A 25,421-nucleotide genomic window follows, 5' to 3' on the forward strand; every position below is an offset into this window, starting at 1 on the left:
TCCCCCAGGTCTAGACTGACTTACAAATCTTACTTCCTCTGTTGTGACGTCGTGGTGAACCCTGTATCCTGTCCCGCTGACCTCCGACCCGATGTCATGACCTTTCCCCAGGCTGTGACCCCGGTGGGTGGGGCCTGTGTAGTAACGGACGAATCGTGAGCGACGGACAATGAGGTGGAGAAGGAAGCAGAGCATCTCCATGGTGATGGACACCAGGAAGAAGATAAGTGTGTTTATCCTCTCGTTACTGATCAGGAGTTTAGTGAAGATACGACTCAGAGAGATGATTACACCTGCTGTACCTGGAGAGAGGGAGGAGAGGAGAGAGAGGAGAGGATTAGTGAAGATATGACTCAGAGAGATGATTACACCTGCTGTACCTGGAGAGAGGGAGGAGAGGAGAGAGAGGAGAGGATTAGTGAAGATATGACTCAGAGAGATGATTACACCTGCTGTACCTGGAGAGAGGGAGGAGAGGAGAGAGAGGATTAGTGAAGATATGACTCAGAGAGATGATTACACCTGCTGTACCTGGAGAGAGGGAGGAGAGGAGAGAGAGGAGAGGATTAGTGAAGATATGACTCAGAGAGATGATTACACCTGCTGTACCTGGAGAGAGGGAGGAGAGGAGAGAGAGGAGAGGATTAGTGTAGATATGACTCAGAGAGATAATTACACCTGCTGTACCTGGAGAGAGGGATGAGAGGAGAGAGAGGAGAGGATTAGTGAAGATACGACTCAGAGAGATGATTACACCTGCTGTACCTGGAGAGAGGGAGGAGAGGAGAGAGAGGATTAGTGAAGATATGACTCAGAGAGATGATTACACCTGCTGTACCTGGAGAGAGGGAGGAGAGGAGAGAGAGGATTAGTGAAGATATGACTCAGAGAGATGATTACACCTGCTGTACCTGGAGAGAGGGAGGAGAGGAGAGAGAGGATTAGTGAAGATATGGCTCAGAGAGATGATTACACCTGCTGTACCTGGAGAGAGGGAGGAGAGGAGAGAGAGGAGAGGATTAGTGAAAATATGACTCAGAGAGATGATTACACCTGCTGTACCTGGAGAGAGGGAGGAGAGGAGAGAGAGGAGAGGATTAGTGTAGATATGACTCAGAGAGATGATTACACCTGCTGTACCTGGAGAGAGGGAGGAGAGGAGAGAGAGGAGAGGATTAGTGAAGATACGACTCAGAGAGATGATTACACCTGCTGTACCTGGAGAGAGGGAGGAGAGGAGAGAGAGGAGAGGATTAGTGAAGATATGACTCAGAGAGATGATTACACCTGCTGTACCTGGAGAGAGGGAGGAGAGGAGAGAGAGGATTAGTGAAGATATGACTCAGAGAGATGATTACACCTGCTGTACCTGGAGAGAGAGAGGAGAGGAGAGGAGAGAGAGGATTAGTGAAGATATGGCTCAGAGAGATGATTACACCTGCTGTACCTGGAGAGAGGGAGGAGAGGAGAGGAGAGAGAGGATTAGTGAAGATACGACTCAGAGAGATGATTACACCTGCTGTACCTGGAGAGAGGGAGGAGAGGAGAGGAGAGAGAGGATTAGTGAAGATATGACTCAGAGAGATGATTACACCTGCTGTACCTGGAGAGAGGGAGGAGAGGAGAGAGAGGATTAGTGAAGATATGACTCAGAGAGATGATTACACCTGCTGTACCTGGAGAGAGGGAGGAGAGGAGAGAGAGGAGAGGATTAGTGAAGATATGACTCAGAGAGATGATTACACCTGCTGTACCTGGAGAGAGGGAGGAGAGGAGAGAGAGGAGAGGATTAGTGAAGATACGACTCAGAGAGATGATTACACCTGCTGTACCTGGAGAGAGGGAGGAGAGGAGAGGAGAGAGAGGAGAGGATTAGTGAAGATATGACTCAGAGAGATGATTACACCTGCTGTACCTGGAGAGAGGGAGGAGAGGAGAGAGAGGATTAGTGAAGATACGACTCAGAGAGATGATTACACCTGCTGTACCTGGAGAGAGGGAGGAGAGGAGAGAGAGGAGAGGATTAGTGAAGATACGACTCAGAGAGATGATTACACCTGCTGTACCTGGAGAGAGGGAGGAGAGGAGAGAGAGGAGAGGATTAGTGAAGATACGACTCAGAGAGATGATTACACCTGCTGTACCTGGAGAGAGGGAGGAGAGGAGAGAGAGGATTAGTGAAGATATGACTCAGAGAGATGATTACACCTGCTGTACCTGGAGAGAGGGAGGAGAGGAGAGAGAGGATTAGTGAAGATATGACTCAGAGAGATGATTACACCTGCTGTACCTGGAGAGAGGGAGGAGAGGAGAGAGAGGATTAGTGAAGATATGACTCAGAGAGATGATTACACCTGCTGTACCTGGAGAGAGAGAGGAGAGGAGGGAGAGGAGAGGATTAGTGAAGATATGACTCACAGAGATGATTACACCTGCTGTACCTGGAGAGAGAGAGGAGAGGAGAGAGAGGAGAGGATTAGTGAAGATATGACTCAGAGAGATGATTACACCTGCTGTACCTGGAGAGAGGGAGGAGAGGAGAGAGAGGATTAGTGAAGATATGACTCAGAGAGATGATTACACCTGCTGTACCTGGAGAGAGGGATGAAGATGAAGATGTATAGAATATACAGTAATATAATGAAGATGTATAGAATATACAGTAATATAACGAAGAGGTATAGAATATACAGTAATATAACGAAGAGGTATAGAATATACAGTAATATAACGAAGAGGTATAGAATATACAGTAATATAACGAAGAGGTATAGAATATACAGTAATATAATGAAGATGCATACAATATACAGTAATATAATGAAGATGTATAGAATATACAGTAATATAACGAAGAGGTATAGAATATACAGTAATATAACGAAGAGGTATAGAATATACAGTGATATAATGCAGATGTATAGAATATACAGTAATATAATGAAGATGCATAGAATATACAGTGATATAATGCAGATGCATAGAATATACAGTAATATAACGAAGATGCATAGAATATACAGTGATATAATGAAGATGCATAGAATATACAGTAATATAATGAAGATGTATAGAATATACAGTAATATGACGAAGAGGTATAGAATATACAGTAATATAACGAAGAGGTATAGAATATACAGTAATATGATGAAGAGGTATAGAATATACAGTGATATAATGCAGATGCATAGAATATACAGTAATATAACGAAGATGACAGCTCTTACTTTCTCCAGTCATCACCCCCTGTGTGTATCTCTTGGGCAGCATCCCCATGTAACCATAGAAACTGGACTGCTGCACTGAGGGAGGACAAATGCAAACACAAAAGGCCTTTTCACACTGCATTGTTCGTAGCCCCGGGCTAAGCTTTAGCCCCGGGCTAAGGATTCACACTGGTATTCTAAAGCCCTGTGGCTAAGGATTCACGCTGGTATTCTAAAGCCCTGGGATAAGGATTCACACTGGTATTCTAAAGCCCTGGGATAAGGATTCACACTGGTATTCTAAAGCCCTGGGATAAGGATTCACACCGGTATTCTAAAGCCCTGGGATAAGGATTCACACTGTTATTCTAAAGCCCTGGGATAAGGATTCACACCGACATTCTAAAGCCCTGGGATAAGGATTCACACCGGTATTCTAAAGCCCTGGGATAAGGATTCACACCGGTATTCTAAAGCCCTGGGATAAGGATTCACACTGGTATTCTAAAGCCCTGGGATAAGGATTCACACTGGTATTCTAAAGCCCTGGGATAAGGATTCACACTGGTATTCTAAAGCCCTGGGATAAGGATTCACACTGGTATTCTAAAGCCCTGGGATAAGGATTCACACTGGTATTCTAAAGCCCTGGGATAAGGATTCACACTGGTATTCTAAAGCCCTGGGATAAGGATTCACACTGGTATTCTAAAGCCCTGGGCGGACAAACACACTTTCGACCAACATTCTATCTCTGCCACGGGACCAATGATATAAGCAATAAGGCATTAAAAAAAAACATTATCTGCTCTTGCTAGCATTTGACAGCCTATCATTTGATAGCCTATCATTTGATTTCCAACAGTGATGGTTTGTATAAAACTTGCTGTCTGCCTGTCAGATAAACAATGTTTATCACTTTTGAAATTGCCACCTCTTTCCCCCCTACAGAGAATTCTGTGCACCGACGAGACGTAAACTTTTCTGACCCAGAGGCAAAATCATGCACCAATTATTATTATAATGGATTGAAATGAAACGTCAATAGAGAAGCTATGAAAACAGATTAAGATGTGGAGAATTTGTGGCCCTTTTCAGATGTAAGAGTTTGTGGCTTCAGTTGGCTGGCTGAGCGAGAAGACGTTAGCTTGCATAGCAACCGTTAGCCGTAGCAACCGTTTTTGTTAGCCATAGCAACCGTTAGCCATAGCAACCGTTAGCCGTAGCAGCCAAAGTTTTTGGCACTTGATTTCGTTATTTTGTTTCCCTGTCAGGTTTTACAGGAAGGATGAAATAGTATAAATTGTCCTTATTAAAATAGAGTGAAGAACGCAGCACAGGCATATGCAAATTAAGTGAAAATGCAGCTTTTGTGATTGGCACAGTGAAAATTATATGCGTTTCCCCCTTCAAAGTCTGTGCTAATCCTGCTCTGGAGCAGGCCAACTATAAGAACCTCCTTCACCCAGGGCTTAGAGGCTATAAGGGCCTCCCAGGGCTAAGAGCCTCCTTATTCCAGGGCTAAGAGCCTCCTTATTCCAGGGCTAAGAGCCTCCTTATTCCAGGGCTAAGAGCCTCCTTATTCCAGGGCTAAGAGCCTCCTTATTCCAGGGCTAAGAGCCTCCTTATTCCAGGGCTAAGAGCCTCCTTATTCCAGGGCTAAGAGCCTCCTTATTCCAGGGCTAAGAGCCTCCTTATTCCAGGGCTAAGAGCCTCCTTCGCCCAGGGCTAAGAGCCTCCTTATCCCAGGGCTAAGAGCCTCCTTATTCCAGGGCTAAGAGCCTCCTTATCCCAGGGCTAAGAGCCTCCTTATCCCAGGGGTCAGAGCCTCCTTCGCCCAGGGCTAAGAGCCTCCTTCGCCCAAGGCTAAGAGCCTCCTTATCCCAGGGCTAAGAGCCTCCTTATCCCAGGGCTATAAGAGCCTCCTTCCCCCAGAGCAATAAGGGCCTCCTTCCCCCAGGGCTATAAGGGCCTCCTCCCCCAGGGCTATAAGGGCCTTCTTCCCACAGGGCTCAGAGCCTCCTCCCCACAGGGCTCAGATTCTCCTTCACCCAGGGCTATAAGGGCCTCCTCCCCCAGGGCTATAAGAGCCTCCTTATCCCAGGGCTATAAGAGCCTCCTTATCCCAGGGCTATAAGAGCCTCTTTCCCCAGGGCTATAAGAGCCTCCTCCCCCAGGGCTGTAAGTGCCTCCTCCCCCAGGGATATAAGAGCCTCCTCCACCAGGGATATAAGAGCCTCCTCCCCCAGGGCTATAAGAGCCTCCTCCCCCAGGGATATAAGAGCTTCCTTATCCCAGGGCTATAAGGGCCTCCTTCCCCCAGGGCTATAAGAGCCTCCTCCCCCAGGGATATAAGAGCTTCCTTCACCCAGGGCTATAAGAGCCTCCTTATCCCAGGGCTATAAGAGCCTCCTTATCCCAGGGCTATAAGAGCCTCCTCCCCCAGGGATATAAGAGCTTCCTTCACCCAGGGATATAAGAGCCTCCTTATCCCAGGGCTATAAGAGCCTACTTCACCAAGGGCTATAAGAGCCTCCTCCCCCAGGGCTAAGAGCCTCCTTCCCCCAGGGCTATAAGGGCCTCCTTCCCCCAGGGCTCAGAGCCTCCTCCCCACAGGGCTCAGATTCTCCTTCACCCAGGGCTCAGAGCCTCCTTCCCCCAGGGCTATAAGAGCCTCCTTCCCCCAGGGCTATAAGAGCCTCCTTATCCCAGGGCTATAAGAGGCAATGGACAGGGGAAGGGAAGGGTGTTTGGTGGTACATGTACATCCAAAGGCAACGGACAGGGGAAGGGAAGGGTGTTTGGTGGTACCTGTACATCCAAAGGCAACGGACAGGGGAAGGGAAGGGTGACTGGGTGGTACCTGTACATCTGAAGGCAACGGACAGGGGAAGGGAAGGGTGATTGGGTGGTACCTGTACATCTGAAGGCAACGGACAGGGGAAGGGAAGGGTGTTTGGTGGTACCTGTACATCTGAAGGCAACGGACAGGGGAAGGGAAGGGTGGTTGGTGGTACCTGTACATCTGAAGGCAACGGACAGGGGAAGGGAAGGGTGACTGGGTGGTACCTGTACATCTGAAGGCAACGGACAGGGGAAGGGAAGGGTGACTGGTGGTACCTGTACATCTGAAGGCAACGGACAGGGAAGGGAAGGGTGACTGGGTGGTACCTGTACATCTGAAGGCAACGGACAGGGGAAGGGAAGGGTGACTGGGTGGTACCTGTACATCTGAAGGCAACGGACAGGGAAGGAAGGGTGTTTGGGTGACTGGGTGGTATCTGCACATCTAAAGGCAACGGACAGGGAAGGGAAGGGTGTTTGGGTGGTACCTGTACATCTGAAGGCAACGGACAGGGGAAGGGAAGGGTGACTGGGTGGTACCTGTACATCTGAAGGCAACGGACAGGGGAAGGGAAGGGTGACTGGGTGGTACCTGTACATCTGAAGGCAACGGACAGGGGAAGGGAAGGGTGTTTGGTGGTACCTGTACATCTGAAGGCAACGGACAGGGGAAGGGAAGGGAAGGGTGGTACCTGTACATCTGAAGGCAACGGACAGGGGAAGGGAAGGGTGACTGGGTGGTACCTGTACATCTGAAGGCAACGGACAGGGGAAGGGAAGGGTGACTGGGTGGTACCTGTACATCTGAAGGCAACGGACAGGGGAAGGGAAGGGTGACTGGGTGGTACCTGTACATCTGAAGGCAACGGACAGGGGAAGGGAAGGGTGACTGGGTGGTACCTGTACATCTGAAGGCAACGGACAGGGGAAGGGAAGGGAAGGGTGACTGGGTGGTACCTGTACATCTGAAGGCAACGGACAGGGGAAGGGAAGGGAAGGGTGACTGGGTGGTACCTGTACATCTGAAGGCAACGGACAGGGGAAGGGAAGGGTGACTGGGTGGTACCTGTACATCTGAAGGCAACGGACAGGGGAAGGGAAGGGTGACTGGGTGGTACCTGTACATCTGAAGGCAACGGACAGGGGAAGGGAAGGGAAGGGTGACTGGGTGGTACCTGTACATCTGAAGGCAACGGACAGGGAAGGGAAGGGTGTTTGGGTGGTACCTGTACATCTAAAGGCAACGGACAGGGGAAGGGAAGGGTGACTGGGTGGTACCTGTACATCTGAAGGCAACGGACAGGGGAAGGGAAGGGTGGTACCTGTACATCTAAAGGCAACGGACAGGGGAAGGGAAGGGTGACTGGGTGGTACCTGTACATCTAAAGGCAACGGACAGGGGAAGGGAAGGGTGTTTGGTGGTACATGTACATCTGAAGGCAACGGACAGGGGAAGGGAAGGGTGTTTGGGTGGTACCTGTACATCTGAAGGCAACGGACAGGGGAAGGGAAGGGTGACTGGGTGGTACCTGTACATCTGAAGGCAACGGACAGGGGAAGGGAAGGGTGACTGGGTGGTACCTGTACATCTAAAGGCAACGGACAGGGGAAGGGAAGGGTGTTTGGTGGTACATGTACATCTGAAGGCAACGGACAGGGGAAGGGAAGGGTGTTTGGGTGGTACCTGTACATCTGAAGGCAACGGACAGGGGAAGGGAAGGGAAGGGTGGTACCTGTACATCTGAAGGCAACGGACAGGGGAAGGGAAGGGAAGGGTGGTACCTGTACATCTGAAGGCAACGGACAGGGGAAGGGAAGGGTGGTACCTGTACATCTAAAGGCAACGGACAGGGGAAGGGAAGGGTGACTGGGTGGTACCTGTACATCTGAAGGCAACGGACAGGGGAAGGGAAGGGAAGGGTGGTACCTGTACATCTGAAGGCAACGGACAGGGGAAGGGAAGGGAAGGGTGGTACCTGTACATCTGAAGGCAACGGACAGGGGAAGGGAAGGGTGACTGGGTGGTACCTGTACATCTGAAGGCAACGGACAGGGGAAGGGAAGGGTGACTGGGTGGTACCTGTACATCTGAAGGCAACGGACAGGGGAAGGGAAGGGTGACTGGGTGGTACCTGTACATCTGAAGGCAACGGACAGGGGAAGGGAAGGGTGACTGGGTGGTACCTGTACATCAGAAGGCAACGGACAGGGGAAGGGAAGGGTGACTGGTGGTACCTGTACATCTGAAGGCAACGGACAGGGGAAGGGAAGGGTGACTGGGTGGTACCTGTACATCTGAAGGCAACGGACAGGGGAAGGGAAGGGTGACTGGGTGGTACCTGTACATCTGAAGGCAACGGACAGGGGAAGGGAAGGGTGACTGGGTGGTACCTGTACATCTGAAGGCAACGGACAGGGGAAGGGAAGGGTGACTGGGTGGTACCTGTACATCTGAAGGCAACGGACAGGGGAAGGGAAGGGTGATTGGGTGGTACCTGTACATCTGAAGGCAACGGACAGGGGAAGGGAAGGGTGACTGGGTGGTACCTGTACATCTGAAGGCAACGGACAGGGGAAGGGAAGGGTGACTGGGTGGTACCTGTACATCTGAAGGCAACGGACAGGGGAAGGGAAGGGTGACTGGGTGGTACCTGTACATCTGAAGGCAACGGACAGGGGAAGGGAAGGGTGTTTGGTGGTACATGTACATCTAAAGGCAATGGACAGGGGAAGGGAAGGGTGTTTGGGTGGTACCTGTACCGGACAGGGGAAGGGAAGGGTGTTTCGGTGGTACCTGTACATCTGAAGGCAACGGACAGGGGAAGGGAAGGGTGACTGGGTGGTACCTGTACATCTGAAGGCAACGGACAGGGGAAGGGAAGGGTGTTCGGTGGTACCTGTACTTCTAAAGGCAACGGACAGGGGAAGGGAAGGGTGTTTGGTGGTACCTGTACTTCTAAAGGCAACGGACAGGGGAAGGGAAGGGTGTTTGGTGGTACCTGTACTTCTAAAGGCAACGGACAGGGGAAGGGAAGGGTGTTTGGTGGTACCTGTACATCTGAAGGCAACGGACAGGGGAAGGGAAGGGTGACTGGGTGGTACCTGTACATCTGAAGGCAACGGACAGGAGAAGGGTGACTGGGTGGTACCTGTACATCTGAAGGCAACGGACAGGGGAAGGGAAGGGAAGGGTGACTGGGTGGTACCTGTACATCTAAAGGCAACGGACAGGGGAAGGGAAGGGTGACTGGGTGGTACCTGTACATCAGAAGGCAACGGACAGGGGAAGGGAAGGGTGTTTGGGTGGTACCTGTACATCTGAAGGCAACGGACAGGAGAAGGGTGACTGGGTGGTACCTGTACATCTGAAGGCAACGGACAGGGGAAGGGAAGGGTGACTGGGTGGTACCTGTACATCTGAAGGCAACGGACAGGGGAAGGGAAGGGTGACTGGGTGGTACCTGTACATCTGAAGGCAACGGACAGGGGAAGGGAAGGGTGTTTGGGTGACTGGGTGGTACCTGTACATCTGAAGGCAACGGACAGGGGAAGGGAAGGGTGTTTCGGTGGTACCTGCACATCTGAAGGCAACGGACAGGGGAAGGGAAGGGTGTTTGGGTGACTGGGTGGTACCTGTACATCTGAAGGCAACGGACAGGGGAAGGGAAGGGTGTTTGGGTGACTGGGTGGTACCTGTACATCTGAAGGCAACGGACAGGGGAAGGGAAGGGTGGTACCTGTACATCAGAAGGCAACGGACATGGGAAGGGAAGGGAAGGGTGGTACCTGTACATCTAAAGGCAACGGACAGGGGAAGGGAAGGGAAGGGTGGTACCTGTACATCTAAAGGCAACGGACAGGGGAAGGGAAGGGTGACTGGGTGGTACCTGTACATCAGAAGGCAACGGACAGGGGAAGGGAAGGGTGACTGGGTGGTACCTGTACATCAGAAGGCAACGGACAGGGAAGGGAAGGGTGTTTGGGTGGTACCTGTACATCTGAAGGCAACGGACAGGGGAAGGGAAGGGTGACTGGGTGGTACCTGTACATCTGAAGGCAACGGACAGGGGAAGGGAAGGGTGACTGGGTGGTACCTGTACATCTAAAGGCAACGGACAGGGGAAGGGAAGGGTGTTTGGTGGTACCTGTACATCTGAAGGCAACGGACAGGGGAAGGGAAGGGTGACTGGGTGGTACCTGTACATCTGAAGGCAACGGACAGGGGAAGGGAAGGGTGACTGGGTGGTACCTGTACATCTAAAGGCAACGGACAGGGGAAGGGAAGGGTGACTGGGTGGTACCTGTACATCTGAAGGCAATGGACAGGGGAAGGGAAGGGTGACTGGGTGGTACCTGTACATCAGAAGGCAACGGACAGGGGAAGGGAAGGGTGTTTGGGTGGTACCTGTACATCTGAAGGCAACGGACAGGGGAAGGGAAGGGTGTTTGGGTGACTGGGTGGTACCTGTACATCTGAAGGCAACGGACAGGGGAAGGGAAGGGTGTCTGGGTGGTACCTGTACATCTGAAGGCAACGGACAGGGGAAGGGAAGGGTGTTTGGGTGACTGGGTGGTACCTGTACATCTGAAGGCAACGGACAGGGGAAGGGAAGGGTGTTTCGGTGGTACCTGCACATCTGAAGGCAACGGACAGGGGAAGGGAAGGGTGTTTGGGTGACTGGGTGGTACCTGTACATCTGAAGGCAACTGACAGGGGAAGGGAAGGGTGTTTGGGTGACTGGGTGGTACCTGTACATCTGAAGGCAACGGACAGGGGAAGGGAAGGGTGTTTGGGTGACTGGGTGGTACCTGTACATCTGAAGGCAACGGACAGGGGAAGGGAAGGGTGTTTCGGTGGTACCTGTACATCTGAAGCCAACGGACAGGGGAAGGGAAGGGTGTTTGGTGGTACCTGCACATCTGAAGGCAACGGACAGGGGAAGGGAAGGGTGACTGGGTGGTACCTGTACATCTGAAGGCAACGGACAGGGGAAGGGAAGGGTGACTGGGTGGTACCTGTACCGGACAGGGGAAGGGAAGGGTGACTGGGTGGTACCTGTACATCTGAAGGCAACGGACAGGGGAAGGGAAGGGTGACTGGGTGGTACCTGCACATCTGAAGGCAACGGACAGGGGAAGGGAAGGGTGACTGGGTGGTACCTGTACATCTGAAGGCAACGGACAGGAGAAGGGTGACTGGGTGGTACCTGTACATCTGAAGGCAACGGACAGGGGAAGGGAAGGGTGACTGGGTGGTACCTGTACATCTGAAGGCAACGGACAGGGGAAGGGAAGGGTGTTTGGTGGTACCTGTATATCTGAAGGCAACGGACAGGAGAAGGGAAGGGTGTTTGGTGGTACCTGTATATCAGAAGGCAACGGACAGGGGAAGGGAAGGGTGTTTGGTGGTACCTGTATATCTGAAGGCAACGGACAGGAGAAGGGAAGGGTGACTGGGTGGTACCTGTACATCTGAAGGCAACGGACAGGGGAAGGGAAGGGTGACTGGGTGGTACCTGTACATCTAAAGGCAACGGACAGGGGAAGGGAAGGGTGACTGGGTGGTACCTGTACATCTGAAGGCAACGGACAGGGGAAGGGAAGGGTGTTTGGGTGACTGGGTGGTACCTGTACATCTGAAGGCAACGGACAGGGGAAGGGAAGGGTGACTGGGTGGTACCTGTACATCTGAAGGCAACGGACAGGGGAAGGGAAGGGTGTTTGGTGGTACCTGTACATCTAAAGGCAACAGACAGGGGAAGGGAAGGGTGACTGGGTGGTACCTGCACATCTGAAGGCAACGGACAGGGGAAGGGAAGGGTGACTGGGTGGTACCTGTACATCTGAAGGCAACGGACAGGGGAAGGGAAAGGTGACTGGGTGGTACCTGTACCGGACAGGGGAAGGGAAGGGTGGTACCAGTACTGGACAGGGGAAGGGAAGGGTGTTTGGGTGGTACCTGTACATCCGAAGGCGACCACCCCAACAGAGAAGAGGTTGACGATGTAAGCCTGTCTGGTGGTGAAGGATTCCAACCACACATCAAACACGCTGACGAACACTAGCGGACTCAGAGCAAACAGGTAACCTGGTGGGGGAGGAGGGTTGGTTTACTGTGTGGTAATAACAGGTAACCTGGTGGGGAGAATGGTTGGTTCACTGTGTGGTAATAACAGGTAAACTGGTGGGGGAGGAGGGTTGGTTCACTGTGTGGTAATAACAGGTAACCTGGTGGGGAGGAGGGTTGGTTTACTGTGTGGTAATAACAGGTAACCTGGTTGGGGAGGAGGAGGGTTGGTTCACTGTGTAGTAATAACAGGTAACCTGGTGGGGGAGGAGGGTTGGTTCACTGTGTGGTAATAACAGGTAACCTGGTGGGGAGGGTTGGTTCACTGTGTGGTAATAACAGGTAACCTGGTGGGTGAGGAGGGTTGGTTCACTGTGTGGTAATAACAGGTAACCTGGTGGGGGAGGAGGGGGGTTGGTTCACTGTGTGGTAATAACAGGTAACCTGGTGGGGAGGAGGGTTGGTTTACTGTGTGGTAATAACAGGTAACCTGGTGGGGGAGGAGGGTTGGTTTACTGTGTGGTAATAACAGGTAACCTGGTGGGGGAGGAGGGTTGGTTTACTGTGCGGTAATAACAGGTAACCTGGTGGGGAGGGTGGGGAGGAGGGTTGGTTTACTGTGTGGTAATAACAGGTAACCTGGTGGAGGAGGAGGGTTGGTTCACTGTGTGGTAATAACAGGTAACTCACCCACGGTGATTCGTGTGTGTAGGCTGATTCTCTCCACCAGGATGTTGTTGAGTATGACTGCGACCAGAGCCACCACGATATACACCAGACTCATATCAAACACTATGGAGGATCCTACACACACACACACACACACACACACACACACACACACACACACACACACACACACACACACACACACACACACACACACACACACACACACACACACACACACACACACACACACACACACACACACACAGCGATAGATTGGGAGAAAAGCACATTACTCCCCCCATGGAAGACCAGAACAGTGGTCCAGACTGCTGTCTCTACAACAGCATTATAACACTGGGGTCGTCTGGTGGTCCAGACTGCTGTCTCTACAACAGCATTATAACACTGGGGTCGTCTGGTGGTCCAGACTGCTGTCTCTACAACAGCATTATAACACTGGGGTTGTCTGGTGGTCCAGACTGCAATACAACAGCATTATAACACTGGGGTCATCTGGTGGTCCAGACTGCAATACAACAGCATTATAACACTGGGGTCGTCTGGTGGTCCAGACTGCTGTCTCTACAACAGCATTATAACACTGGGGTCATCTGGTGGTCCAGACTGCAATACAACAGCATTATAACACTGGGGTCATCTGGTGGTCCAGACTGCTGTCTCTACAACAGCATTATAACACTGGGGTCGTCTGGTGGTCCAGACTACAATACAACAGCATTATAACACTGGGGTCGTCTGGTGGTCCAGACTGCTGTCTCTACAACAGCATTATAACACTGGGGTCATCTGGTGGTCCAGACTGCTGTCTCTACAACAGCATTATAACACTGGGGTCATCTGGTGGTCCAGACTGCTGTCTCTACAACAGCATTATAACACTGGGGTCATCTGGTGGTCCAGACTGCTGTCTCTACAACAGCATTATAACACTGGGGTCGTCTGGTGGTCCAGACTGCTGTCTCTACAACAGCATTATAACACTGGGGTCGTCTGGTGGTCCAGACTGCTGTCTCTACAACAGCATTATAACACTGGGGTCGTCTGGTGGTCCAGACTGCTGTCTCTACAACAGCATTATAACACTGGGGTCGTCTGGTGGTCCAGACTGCTGTCTCTGCAACAGCATTATAACACTGGGGTCGTCTGGTGGTCCAGACTGCTGTCTCTACAACAGCATTATAACACTGGGGTCATCTGGTGGTCCAGACTGCTGTCTCTACAACAGCATTATAACACTGGGGTCGCCTGGTGGTCCAGACTACAATACAACAGCATTATAACACTGGGGTCGCCTGGTGGTCCAGACTACAATACAACAGCATTATAACACTGGGGTCATCTGGTGGTCCAGACTGCTGTCTCTACAACAGCATTATAACACTGGGGTCGTCTGGTGGTCCAGACTGCTGTCTCTACAACAGCATTATAACACTGGGGTCGTCTGGTGGTCCAGACTACTGTCTCTACAACAGCATTATAACACTGGGGTCGTCTGGTGGTCCAGACTGCTGTCTCTACAACAGCATTATAACACTGGGGTCGTCTGGTGGTCCAGACTGCTGTCTCTACAACAGCATTACAACACTGGGGTCATCTGGTGGTCCAGACTGCAATACAACAGCATTATAACACTGGGGTCGTCTGGTGGTCCAGACTACAATACAACAGCATTATAACACTGGGGTCGTCTGGTGGTCCAGACTACAATACAACAGCATTATAACACTGGGGTCATCTGGTGGTCCAGACTGCTGTCTCTACAACAGCATTATAACACTGGGGTCGTCTGGTGGTCCAGACTGCTGTCTCTACAACAGCATTATAACACTGGGGTCGTCTGGTGGTCCAGACTGCTGTCTCTACAACAGCATTATAACACTGGGGTCGTCTGGCGGTCCAGACTGCTGTCTCTACAACAGCATTATAACACTGGGGTCGTCTGGTGGTCCAGACTGCTGTCTCTACAACAGCATTATAACACTGGGGTCGTCTGGTGGTCCAGACTGCTGTCTCTACAACAGCATTATAGCACTGGGGTCGTCTGGTGGTCCAGACTACAATACAACAGCATTATAACACTGGGGTCGTCTGGTGGTCCAAACTGCTGTCTCTACAACAGCATTATAACACTGGGGTCGTCTGGTGGTCCAGACTGCTGTCTCTACAACAGCATTATAACACTGGGGTCGTCTGGTGGTCCAGACTGCTGTCTCTACAACAGCATTATAACACTGGGGTCGTCTGGTGGTCCAGACTGCTGTCTCTACAACAGCATTATAACACTGGGGTCGCCTGGTGGTCCAGACTGCTGTCTCTACAACAGCATTATAACACTGGGGTCGTCTGGTGGTCCAGACTGCTATCTCTACAACAGCATTATAACACTGGGGTCGTCTGGTGGTCCAGACTGCTGTCTTTACAACAGCATTATAACACTGGGGTCGTCTGGTGGTCCAGACTGCTGTCTCTACAACAGCATTATAACACTGGGGTCATCTGGTGGTCCAGACTGCTGTCTCTACAACAGCATTATAACACTGGGGTCATCTGGTGGTCCAGACTGCTGTCTCTACAACAGCATTATAACACTGGGGTCGTCTGGTGGTCCAGACTGCTGTCTCTACAACAGCATTATAACACTGGGGTCGTCTGGTGGTCCAGACTGCTGTCTCTACAACAGCATTATAACACTGGGGTCGTCTGGTGGTCCAGACTGCTGTCTCTACAACAGCATTATAACACTGGGGTCGTCTGGTGGTCCAGACTGCTGTCTCTACAACAGCATTATAACACTGGGGTCGTCTGGTGGTCCAGACTGCTGTCTCTGCAACAGCATTATAACACTGGGGTCGTCTGGTGGTCCAGACTGCTGTCTCTACAACAGCATTATAACACTGGGGTCATCTGGTGGTCCAGACTGCTGTCTCTACAACAGCATTATAACACTGGGGTCGTCTGGTGGTCCAGACTACAATACAACAGCATTATAACACTGGGGTCGTCTGGTGGTCCAGACTACAATACAACAGCATTATAACACTGGGGTCATCTGGTGGTCCAGACTGCTGTCTCTACAACAGCATTATAACACTGGGGTCGTCTGGTGGTCCAGACTGCTGTCTCTACAACAGCATTATAACACTGGGGTCGTCTGGTGGTCCAGACTACTGTCTCTACAACAGCATTATAACACTGGGGTCGTCTGGTGGTCCAGACTGCTGTCTCTACAACAGCATTATAACACTGGGGTCGTCTGGTGGTCCAGACTGCTGTCTCTACAACAGCATTACAACACTGGGGTCATCTGGTGGTCCAGACTGCAATACAACAGCATTATAACACTGGGGTCGTCTGGTGGTCCAGACTACAATACAACAGCATTATAACACTGGGGTCGTCTGGTGGTCCAGACTACAATACAACAGCATTATAACACTGGGGTCATCTGGTGGTCCAGACTGCTGTCTCTACAACAGCATTATAACACTGGGGTCGTCTGGTGGTCCAGACTGCTGTCTCTACAACAGCATTATAACACTGGGGTCGTCTGGTGGTCCAGACTGCTGTCTCTACAACAGCATTATAACACTGGGGTCGTCTGGCGGTCCAGACTGCTGTCTCTACAACAGCATTATAACACTGGGGTCGTCTGGTGGTCCAGACTGCTGTCTCTACAACAGCATTATAACACTGGGGTCGTCTGGTGGTCCAGACTGCTGTCTCTACAACAGCATTATAGCACTGGGGTCGTCTGGTGGTCCAGACTACAATACAACAGCATTATAACACTGGGGTCGTCTGGTGGTCCAAACTGCTGTCTCTACAACAGCATTATAACACTGGGGTCGTCTGGTGGTCCAGACTGCTGTCTCTACAACAGCATTATAACACTGGGGTCGTCTGGTGGTCCAGACTGCTGTCTCTACAACAGCATTATAACACTGGGGTCGTCTGGTGGTCCAGACTGCTGTCTCTACAACAGCATTATAACACTGGGGTCGTCTGGTGGTCCAGACTGCTGTCTCTACAACAGCATTATAACACTGGGGTCGTCTGGTGGTCCAGACTGCTATCTCTACAACAGCATTATAACACTGGGGTCGTCTGGTGGTCCAGACTGCTGTCTTTACAACAGCATTATAACACTGGGGTCGTCTGGTGGTCCAGACTGCTGTCTCTACAACAGCATTATAACACTGGGGTCGTCTGGTGGTCCAGACTACAATACAACAGCATTATAACACTGGGGTCGTCTGGTGGTCCAGACTACTGTCTCTACAACAGCATTATAACACTGGGGTCGTCTGGTGGTCCAGACTGCTGTCTCTACAACAGCATTATAACACTGGGGTCGTCTGGTGGTCCAGACTACAATACAACAGCATTATAACACTGGGGTCATCTGGTGGTCCAGACTACAATACAACAGCATTATAACACTGAGGTCGTCTGGTGGTCCAGACTGCTGTCTCTACAACAGCATTATAACACTGGGGTCGTCTGGTGGTCCAGACTGCTGTCTCTACAACAGCATTATAACACTGGGGTCGTCTGGTGGTCCAGACTGCTGTCTCTACAACAGCATTATAACACTGGGGTCGTCTGGTGGTCCAGACTACAATACAACAGCATTATAACACTGGGGTCGTCTGGTGGTCCAGACTGCTGTCTCTACAACAGCATTATAACACTGGGGTCATCTGGTGGTCCAGACTACAATACAACAGCATTATAACACTGGGGTCGTCTGGTGGTCCAGACTACAATACAACAGCATTATAACACTGGGGTCGTCTGGTGGTCCAGACTACAATACAACAGCATTATAACACTGGGGTCGTCTGGTGGTCCAGACTACAATACAACAGCATTATAACACTGGGGTCGTCTGGTGGTCCAGACTACAATACAACAGCATTATAACACTGGGGTCGTCTGGTGGTCCAGACTGCTGTCTCTACAACAGCATTATAACACTGGGGTCGTCTGGTGGTCCAGACTGCTGTCTCTACAACAGCATTATAACACTGGGGTCGTCTGGTGGTCCAGACTGCTGTCTCTACAACAGCATTATAACACTGGGGTCGTCTGGTGGTCCAGACTGCTGTCTCTACAACAGCATTATAACACTGGGGTCGTCTGGTGGTCCAGACTGCTGTCTCTACAACAGCATTATAACACTGGGGTCGTCTGGTGGTCCAGACTGCTGTCTCTACAACAGCATTATAACACTGGGGTCGTCTGGTGGTCCAGACTGCTGTCTCTACAACAGCATTATAACACTGGGGTCATCTGGTGGTCCAGACTGCAATACAACAGCATTATAACACTGGGGTCGTCTGGTGGTCCAGACTGCTGTCACTACAACAGCATTATAACACTGGGGTCATCTGGTGGTCCAGACTGCTGTCTCTACAACAGCATTATAACACTGGGGTCGTCTGGTGGTCCAGACTGCTGTCTCTACAACAGCATTATAACACTGGGGTCGTCTGGTGGTCCAGACTACAATACAACAGCATTATAACACTGGGGTCGTCTGGTGGTCCAGACTGCTGTCTCTACAACAGCATTATAACACTGGGGTCGTCTGGTGGTCCAGACTACAATACAACAGCATTATAACACTGGGGTCGTCTGGTGGTCCAGACTACTGTCTCTACAACAGCATTATAACACTGGGGTCGTCTGGTGGTCCAGACTGCTGTCTCTACAACAGCATTATAACACTGGGGTCGTCTGGTGGTCCAGACTACAATACAACAGCATTATAACACTGGGGTCGTCTGGTGGTCCAGACTGGTGTCTCTACAACAGCATTATAACACTGGGGTCGTCTCTCTGTGTGTGTGTGTGTGTGTGTGTGTGTGTGTGTGTGTGTGTGTGTGTGTGTGTGTGTGTGTGTGTGTGTTACCCTGGAACTTGTGGTGAAGGTAATCCACGTCGGTGATGAAGCTGTTGTAGGGAAGCAGGAAGCCCACGCCAGCCAATAGCATCGCAAAGTAGATACCATGGTAACGGTCATCAGGGACTGGCTCCTCAAAGGCTGGTGGGGAGAGAGGAAGAGGGGGGAGAGAGGAAGGGGGAGAGAGGAAGAGGAGGAAGAGGGGGAGAGAGAGGGGGAGGAGAGGAAGAGGGGGAGAGAGGGGGAGAGAGAGGGGAGAGAGAGGAAGAGGGGGAGAGAGAGAGGGGGTGAGAGAGCGGGAGGAGAGAGGAAGAGGGGGAGAGAGAGAGGAAGAGGGGGAGAGAGAGGAAGAGGGGGAGAGAGGGGGGGGGGGAGAGGGGGAGAGAGAGAGGAAGAGGGGGAGAGAGGAAGATGGGGAGAGAGAGAGGGGGAGAGAGGACGAGGGGGAGAGAGAGCAGGGGGAGAGAGAGAGGAAGAGGGGGGAGAGAGAGAGAGGGGGGGAGAGAGGGGGAGAGGAAGAGGGGGAGAGAGGAAGAGGGGAGATACAGAGAGAGAGAGGGGGAGAGAGGAAGAGGGAGAGAGGAAGAGGGGGAGAGAGAGGGGTAGACAAGGTTATCAATCCACTATTTCTGCTCATTGATTAGCGTCACTTTCAGACCGCAGGACATTAGTGACTGCTGTTATCCATTCATATTCTGTACACTAATAATTTCAGTTTGGATTGAACTCTATAATAAAATACACACACACACACACAACACACCCTCCACACACACACACACACACACACACACACACACACCACCACACACAAACACACACACACCACACACCCTCCACACACACACACACACCACACACCCTCCACACACACACACACACACCACACACCACACACCGCCACACACAAACACACACATACACCACACACCCTCCACACACAAACAAACACACACCCTCCACACACAAACACACACACCACACAGAAAGAGAGACTCACCCGGCTCTGACAGGGCCAGCACCCCTCTCTCCGGCGTTCCCTTGGTCCCCTCCTCTTCCTCCAGCTGGTACGAGTCGAAGCTATAACTCTGCACTACACTGGTTTCTCTGCCCTCCCTCCATCCTGCCCTCCCTGCCCGTCCCTCTCCCCCTCCCTCTCCTCTCTCCCTGTCTGGCCCCATCCCTCTCTCTCCTCTCTCCCTGTCTGGCCCCATCCCTCTCTCTCCTCTCTCCCTGTCTGGCCCCATCCCTCTCTCTCCTCTCTCCCTGTCTGGCCCCATCCCTCTCTCTCCTCTCTCCCTGTCTGGCCCCATCCCTCTCTCCCTGTCTGGTCCCATCCCTCTCTCTCCTCTCTCCCTGTCTGGCCCCATCCCTCTCTCTCCTCTCTCCCTGTCTGGCCCCATCCCTCTCTCTCCTCTCTCCCTGTCTGGCCCCATCCCTCTCTCTCCTCTCTCCCTGTCTGGCCCCATCCCTCTCTCTCCTCAGGGGTCTGTGCTGGGGTTGGCCTCCGTCGCTCCACTCCTGCTGTACTCATTATGGTACACTACACACACATGCAAAGGAATACACACTCCTAACACTCTTCTTGCAAAACACACGCTACACACACCTGGAGAGGAGAGGAGAGGAGAGGAGAGGAGAGGAGAGGAGAGGAGAGGAGAGGAGAGGAGAGGCAGGAGGTTTTGGGGTGATGGTGACCTGTAGGAGGAGACAACAGAACAACATGATAGACAGGTGTTAGACCTCCAAGCTGAGCTCCCTCCCTCCCTCTCTCTCCTCTCCCCTCCCTCCCTCCCTCCCTCCCTCCTCTCCCCTCCCTCCCTCCCTCCCTCCTCCCTCCCTCCCTCCCCTCCCTCCCTCCCTCCCTCCCTCTCTCTCTCTCCCCTCCCTCTCTCTCTCCCTCCCTCCCTCCCTCCCTCTGTCTCCCCCTCCCCCCCTCCCTCCCTCCCTCCCTCTGTGTAAATACACACATCTGTAACCAACCCCACCACCAGCCTCTAGTCTTTTCTGTCAACACAGTTCATCTCCCTACAACAGACTATAACAGTGGTGTGTGCTGAGTGCTGAAGGAATGGACCTCTGTATGCTTTACACTAGACCTTACACAACACGTTATTGACACAGACAGACCTTACACAACACGTCATTCACACAGGTAGACAGACCTTACACAACACATTACACCTTACACAACACGTTATTCAGGCAGGCAGGCAGCTGAAGGCCTCATATATCATAATGATGCGCTCTCTCTCGTCCACTGACCGCTAGAAAACAGTTGGGTGTGATTACAGCTCCATCCACTAGGCGGCGCTCACCGACTCTTAGTCAGAAGCAGAATGAAAGGAACCGACATAAAGTGATTGAAACGAACCAAACAGACTCGTACAGCGTAACACATTCAATGGCCTATCGGTCAAGAAAAACAGACCTGTTCCTTTAATGCCATGTGAAAGTGAAGAGTAAAGGTGGATTTATTCTGTAGCGAGAAAAACAAACATATTGGTTGACAGATTAAATCAACTAATAGTCTATTTGTATCGGCCTATTTAGCAAACAATTCGCCTCATCCTTGTGTTTGCAGATATTCCTGTTTCAGTAGCCTCGCCTTGAGCTCTATGTCCGTCTGATGACGTTACGACGAAAAACACGGGGGAGGAAAAACTAACTGTCTAGACTCCAATTGAATTAGAATAAATATAGACTATAAAAATTAATAATATTCATTTTAGAAGCAGCAGTTTTTATTCTGTTAGTTATTCATATAAACGAACCAGATACGTGAACACAATCAGGTATTGCAGCTCCGTTGTCGCCCTCCACCCGTTTCTCTCAAACACACCGAACAAACAACAGGTTCTCCATCCATCCTTTCCTCCAGCCCTCATCACCTTTCCTTACGACGCCGTCTGAGCCTCTATTCCTAGGACAACGGAACCGTCTTTATTCTCCCGTGGTCTCCCGGGTCGATGCTCTCGGTGCTGCTGTCTCCTGTCCGTTAACCGCCTCCATCAGAAGGGAACTCCCGCTGCTGGATCGCGGCTCCCGTCCTGCTCTCCCGGTGCTGCTTCAGGCGGAGAAACGTCCACCGCCGCTGGCTTGACGCTGACCTCAAACACCGTTATACACCCCTTTAAACGGGGAATCACCTGACTTGCGTCATCCTGGTGTATTATATTGGTATGAATAAGAAGTTGTCGGTTCACCGGTTTCAGTCAGTCAGCTACATCTGGCCCGTATAATCGTCACGGTCACGTATTATGTCTCCACATGACGCGAGTGGGTCAATGATAAGGCTGTACCGCCGTCAACGAGGACAGTATATTACAGTGTCAATATAACAACTAGATTCGCTGTTTCTAAAATCTGCTTTAAATCCAATACAGCTTCCTGTTTCTACTCTTCTACAGACTCAGACACATTATGTTCCCTGGAGACAGACAGACAGACACACACACACACACACACACACACACACACACACACACACACACACACACACACACACACACACACACACACACACACACAACACACACACACACACACACACCATAAAAACACACACACACACACAACATAAAAACACACACACACACACAAAACACAACGCAACACAACACAACACACACACACACTAATGTAATCTAGATAATCAAGTTCCTATGACACATCCTGAGCTAGCAGGTTGTCATAGAGACCGGTGTCCTCAGCTTGACTCCCCTTTAGAGAAAGAGAGAGAGGGGGGAGACAGAAGAGAAAGAGAGGAAGGAGAGAGAAACAGAGGGAGGAGAGAGAAAGAGAGGGAGGAGAGAAAAACAGAGGGAGGAAAGAGAAAGAGAGGGAGGAGAGAGAAAGAGAGGGAGGAGAGAGGAGAGAGGAGAGAGAGAGAGGAAGGAGAGAGAAACAGAGGGAGGAGAGAGAAAGAGAGGGAGGAGAGAGAAAGAGAGGGAGGAGAGAAAAACAGAGGGAGGAGAGAGAAAGAGGGAGGAGAGAGAAAACAGAGAGAGGAGAGAGAAGAGAGGAAGGAGAGAGAAAACAGAGGGAGGAGAGAGAAAGAGAGGGAGGAGAGAGAAAGAGAGGGAGGAGAGAAAAAACAGAGGGAGGAGAGAGAGAGAGGGGAGGAGAGAGAAACAGAGAGAGAGAGAGAAAGAGAGGGAGGAGAGAGAAAGAGAGGGAGGAGAGAAAAACAGAGGGAGGAGAGAGAAAGAGAGGGAGGAGAGAGAAAGAGAGGGAGGAGAGAGAAACAGAGAGAGGAGAGAGAAACAGAGAGAGGGAGGAGAGAGAAACAGAGAGAGGAGAGAGAAACAGAGAGAGGGAGGAGAGAGAAACAGAGAGAGGAGAGAGAAACAGAGAGAGGGAGGAGAGAGAAAGAGAGGGAGGAGAGAGAAACAGAGAGGAGGAGAGAGAGAGGAGAGAGAAAACAGAGAGGGGAGGAGAGAGAAACAGAGAGAGGAGAGAGAAACAGAGAGAGGAGAGAGAAACAGAGAGAGGAGAGAGAAACAGAGAGAGGAGAGAGAAAGAGAGAGAGGAGAGAGAAACAGAGAGAGGGAGGAGAGAGAAACAGAGAGAGGGAGGAGAGAGAAACAGAGAGAGGATGGAGAGAGAAACAGAGAGAGGGAGAAGAGAGAAACAGAGAGAGGATGGAGAGAGAAACAGAGAGAGGGAGGAGAGAGAAACAGAGAGAGGAGAGAGAAACAGAGAGAGGGAGGAGAGAGAAACAGAGAGAGAGAGGAGAGAGAAACAGAGAGAGGAGAGAGAAACAGAGAGAGAGAGAGAAACAGAGAGAGAGAGACAGAGAGAGGGAGAGAGAGAAACAGAGAGAGAGAGGAGAGAGAAACAGAGAGAGGAGAGAAAACAGAGAGAGAGGAGAAACAGAGAGAGGGAGAGAAAACAGAGAGAGGGAGGAGAGAGAAACAGAGAGGAGAGAGAAACAGAGAGAGGAGGAGAGAGAAACAGAGAGGATGGAGAGAGAAACAGAGAGAGGGGGAGAGAGAAACAGAGAGGGATGGAGAGAGAAACAGAGAGAGGGAGGAGAGAGAAACAGAGAGAGGAGAGAAACAGAGAGGGAGGAGAGAGAAACAGAGAGAGGATGGAGAGAGAAACAGAGAGAGGGAGGAGAGAGAAACAGAGAGAGGAGAGAGAAAGAGAGGGAGGAGAGAGAAAGAGAGGGAGGAGAGAAAAACAGAGGGAGGAGAGAGAAAGAGAGGGAGGAGAGAGAAACAGAGAGAGGAGAGAGAAACAGAGAGAGGATGGAGAAACAGAGAGAGGAGAGAGAAACAGAGAGAGGAGAGAGAAACAGAGAGAGGGAGGAGAGAGAAACAGAGAGAGGATGGAGAGAGAAACAGAGAGAGGGAGAAGAGAGAAACAGAGAGAGGATGGAGAGAGAAACAGAGAGAGGGAGGAGAGAGAAACAGAGAGAGGAGAGAGAAACAGAGAGAGGGTGTGTAAATTGTTGTCCTGGTAGTTCATTAAACGTCTTAGTCTGATCATTTATTGATCACATACAGAACTCTGCATCAATATTTATTCCTGTCGCTTTGGGAATCACTAAAAAGGTCACACAGTGTCATCACAAACTCCTCACCTCCTCCCCTCCTCTCCTCCTCTCTTCCCCTCCTCTCCCTCCTAATAATAATAATAATAATAATAATATATCCCATTTAGCAGACGCTTTTGTCCAAAGCGACTTACAAGTCGGCTGGGGCCACTACTTTTACATATGGGTGGCCCCAGCGGGGAATCGAACCCACGACGCTTGGCGTTGCAAGCGCCATGCTCTACCGACTGAGCCACACAGGACCCCCTCCTCCTCTCCCATTCCATTCCTCATCTTCTCCCCTCCCCTCCCCTCTTCTCCCCTCCTCTCCTCCTCTTCCCTTCCTCTTCTCCTCTCCTCTCCTCCTCTTCTCTTACTCCTCTTCTCCCCTCCCATCTCCTTCCCTCTCCTCTTCTCTCCTCCTCTTCTCCCATCCTCTTCTCCCCTCCTCTTCTCCCCTCCTCTTCTCCCCTCCCCTCTCCTTCCCTCTTCTCTTCTCTCCTCCTCTTCTCCCATCCTCTTCTCCCCTCCTCTTCTCCCCTCCTCTTCTCCCCTCCACTCTCCTCCCCTCTTCTCTTCTCCTCCCCTCTCCTTCCCCTTCTCTCTTCTCCCCTCCTCTTCTCCCCTCCTCCCCTCCTTTTCCACTCTCCTCCCCTCCTCTTCTCCCCTCTCCTCTTCTCCCCTCCTCTTCTCCCCCTTCTCCCTCCCCCTCTCCTCCCCTCTTCTCCTCCCCTCTCCTTCCCCCTTCTCTTCTCCCCTCTCCCCTTCTCTTCTCCCCTCTCCTCTCCTCCCCTCCCCCCTCCTTTTCCCCTCTCCTCTCCCCTCCTAACCCTTCCCAGGATCCCTCTCCATTAAATCCTCTCTGTCTGCTCTCATCTATCTCACAGAGACCTCTCCTCCCCTCCTCTCCTCTCCTCCCCTCCTCTTCTCCCCTCCTCCCCCCCTCTCCTCTCCCCTCCTAACCCTCCCCAGGATCCCTCTCCATTAAATCCTCTCTGTCTGCTCTCATCTATCTCACAGAGAGAGAGAGACTGACCCAAACTGAACGAAAGCTTTGACCATGGACAGACCCAGTGAGCATAGCCTTGCTATTGAGAAAGGCCTCAGTAGGCAGACCCACAAAGAATGAGAAAACAAATCAATATCTACTGGGTGAAATATCAC

General features: G+C 51.4%; 1 protein-coding gene across 1 annotated transcript in view; it reads right to left on the reverse strand.

Moving 5' to 3' along the window:
* Positions 1-21,819, reverse strand: part of LOC135531439 (equilibrative nucleoside transporter 4-like) — a 43,101-nt gene extending 21,282 nt beyond the window's left edge. Inside the window, exons 1-8 of the mRNA XM_064959485.1 lie at positions 21,610-21,819; positions 20,188-20,416; positions 19,719-19,819; positions 18,728-18,859; positions 12,811-12,924; positions 12,013-12,141; positions 3,231-3,305; positions 34-302 (exon numbers count right to left, since the gene is read on the reverse strand). Of these exons, the coding sequence (XP_064815557.1) occupies positions 34-302; positions 3,231-3,305; positions 12,013-12,141; positions 12,811-12,924; positions 18,728-18,859; positions 19,719-19,819; positions 20,188-20,252 (885 nt within the window). The 5' untranslated portion in view covers positions 20,253-20,416; positions 21,610-21,819. The remainder of the gene's footprint in view (positions 1-33; positions 303-3,230; positions 3,306-12,012; positions 12,142-12,810; positions 12,925-18,727; positions 18,860-19,718; positions 19,820-20,187; positions 20,417-21,609) is intronic.
* Between the last annotated feature and the right edge of the window lie 3,602 nt (positions 21,820-25,421).

The sequence above is a fragment of the Oncorhynchus masou genome, unplaced genomic scaffold (genome assembly GCF_036934945.1).
Source record: "Oncorhynchus masou masou isolate Uvic2021 unplaced genomic scaffold, UVic_Omas_1.1 unplaced_scaffold_1588, whole genome shotgun sequence".
In the NCBI taxonomy this organism is placed as follows: Eukaryota; Metazoa; Chordata; class Actinopteri; order Salmoniformes; family Salmonidae; genus Oncorhynchus; species Oncorhynchus masou.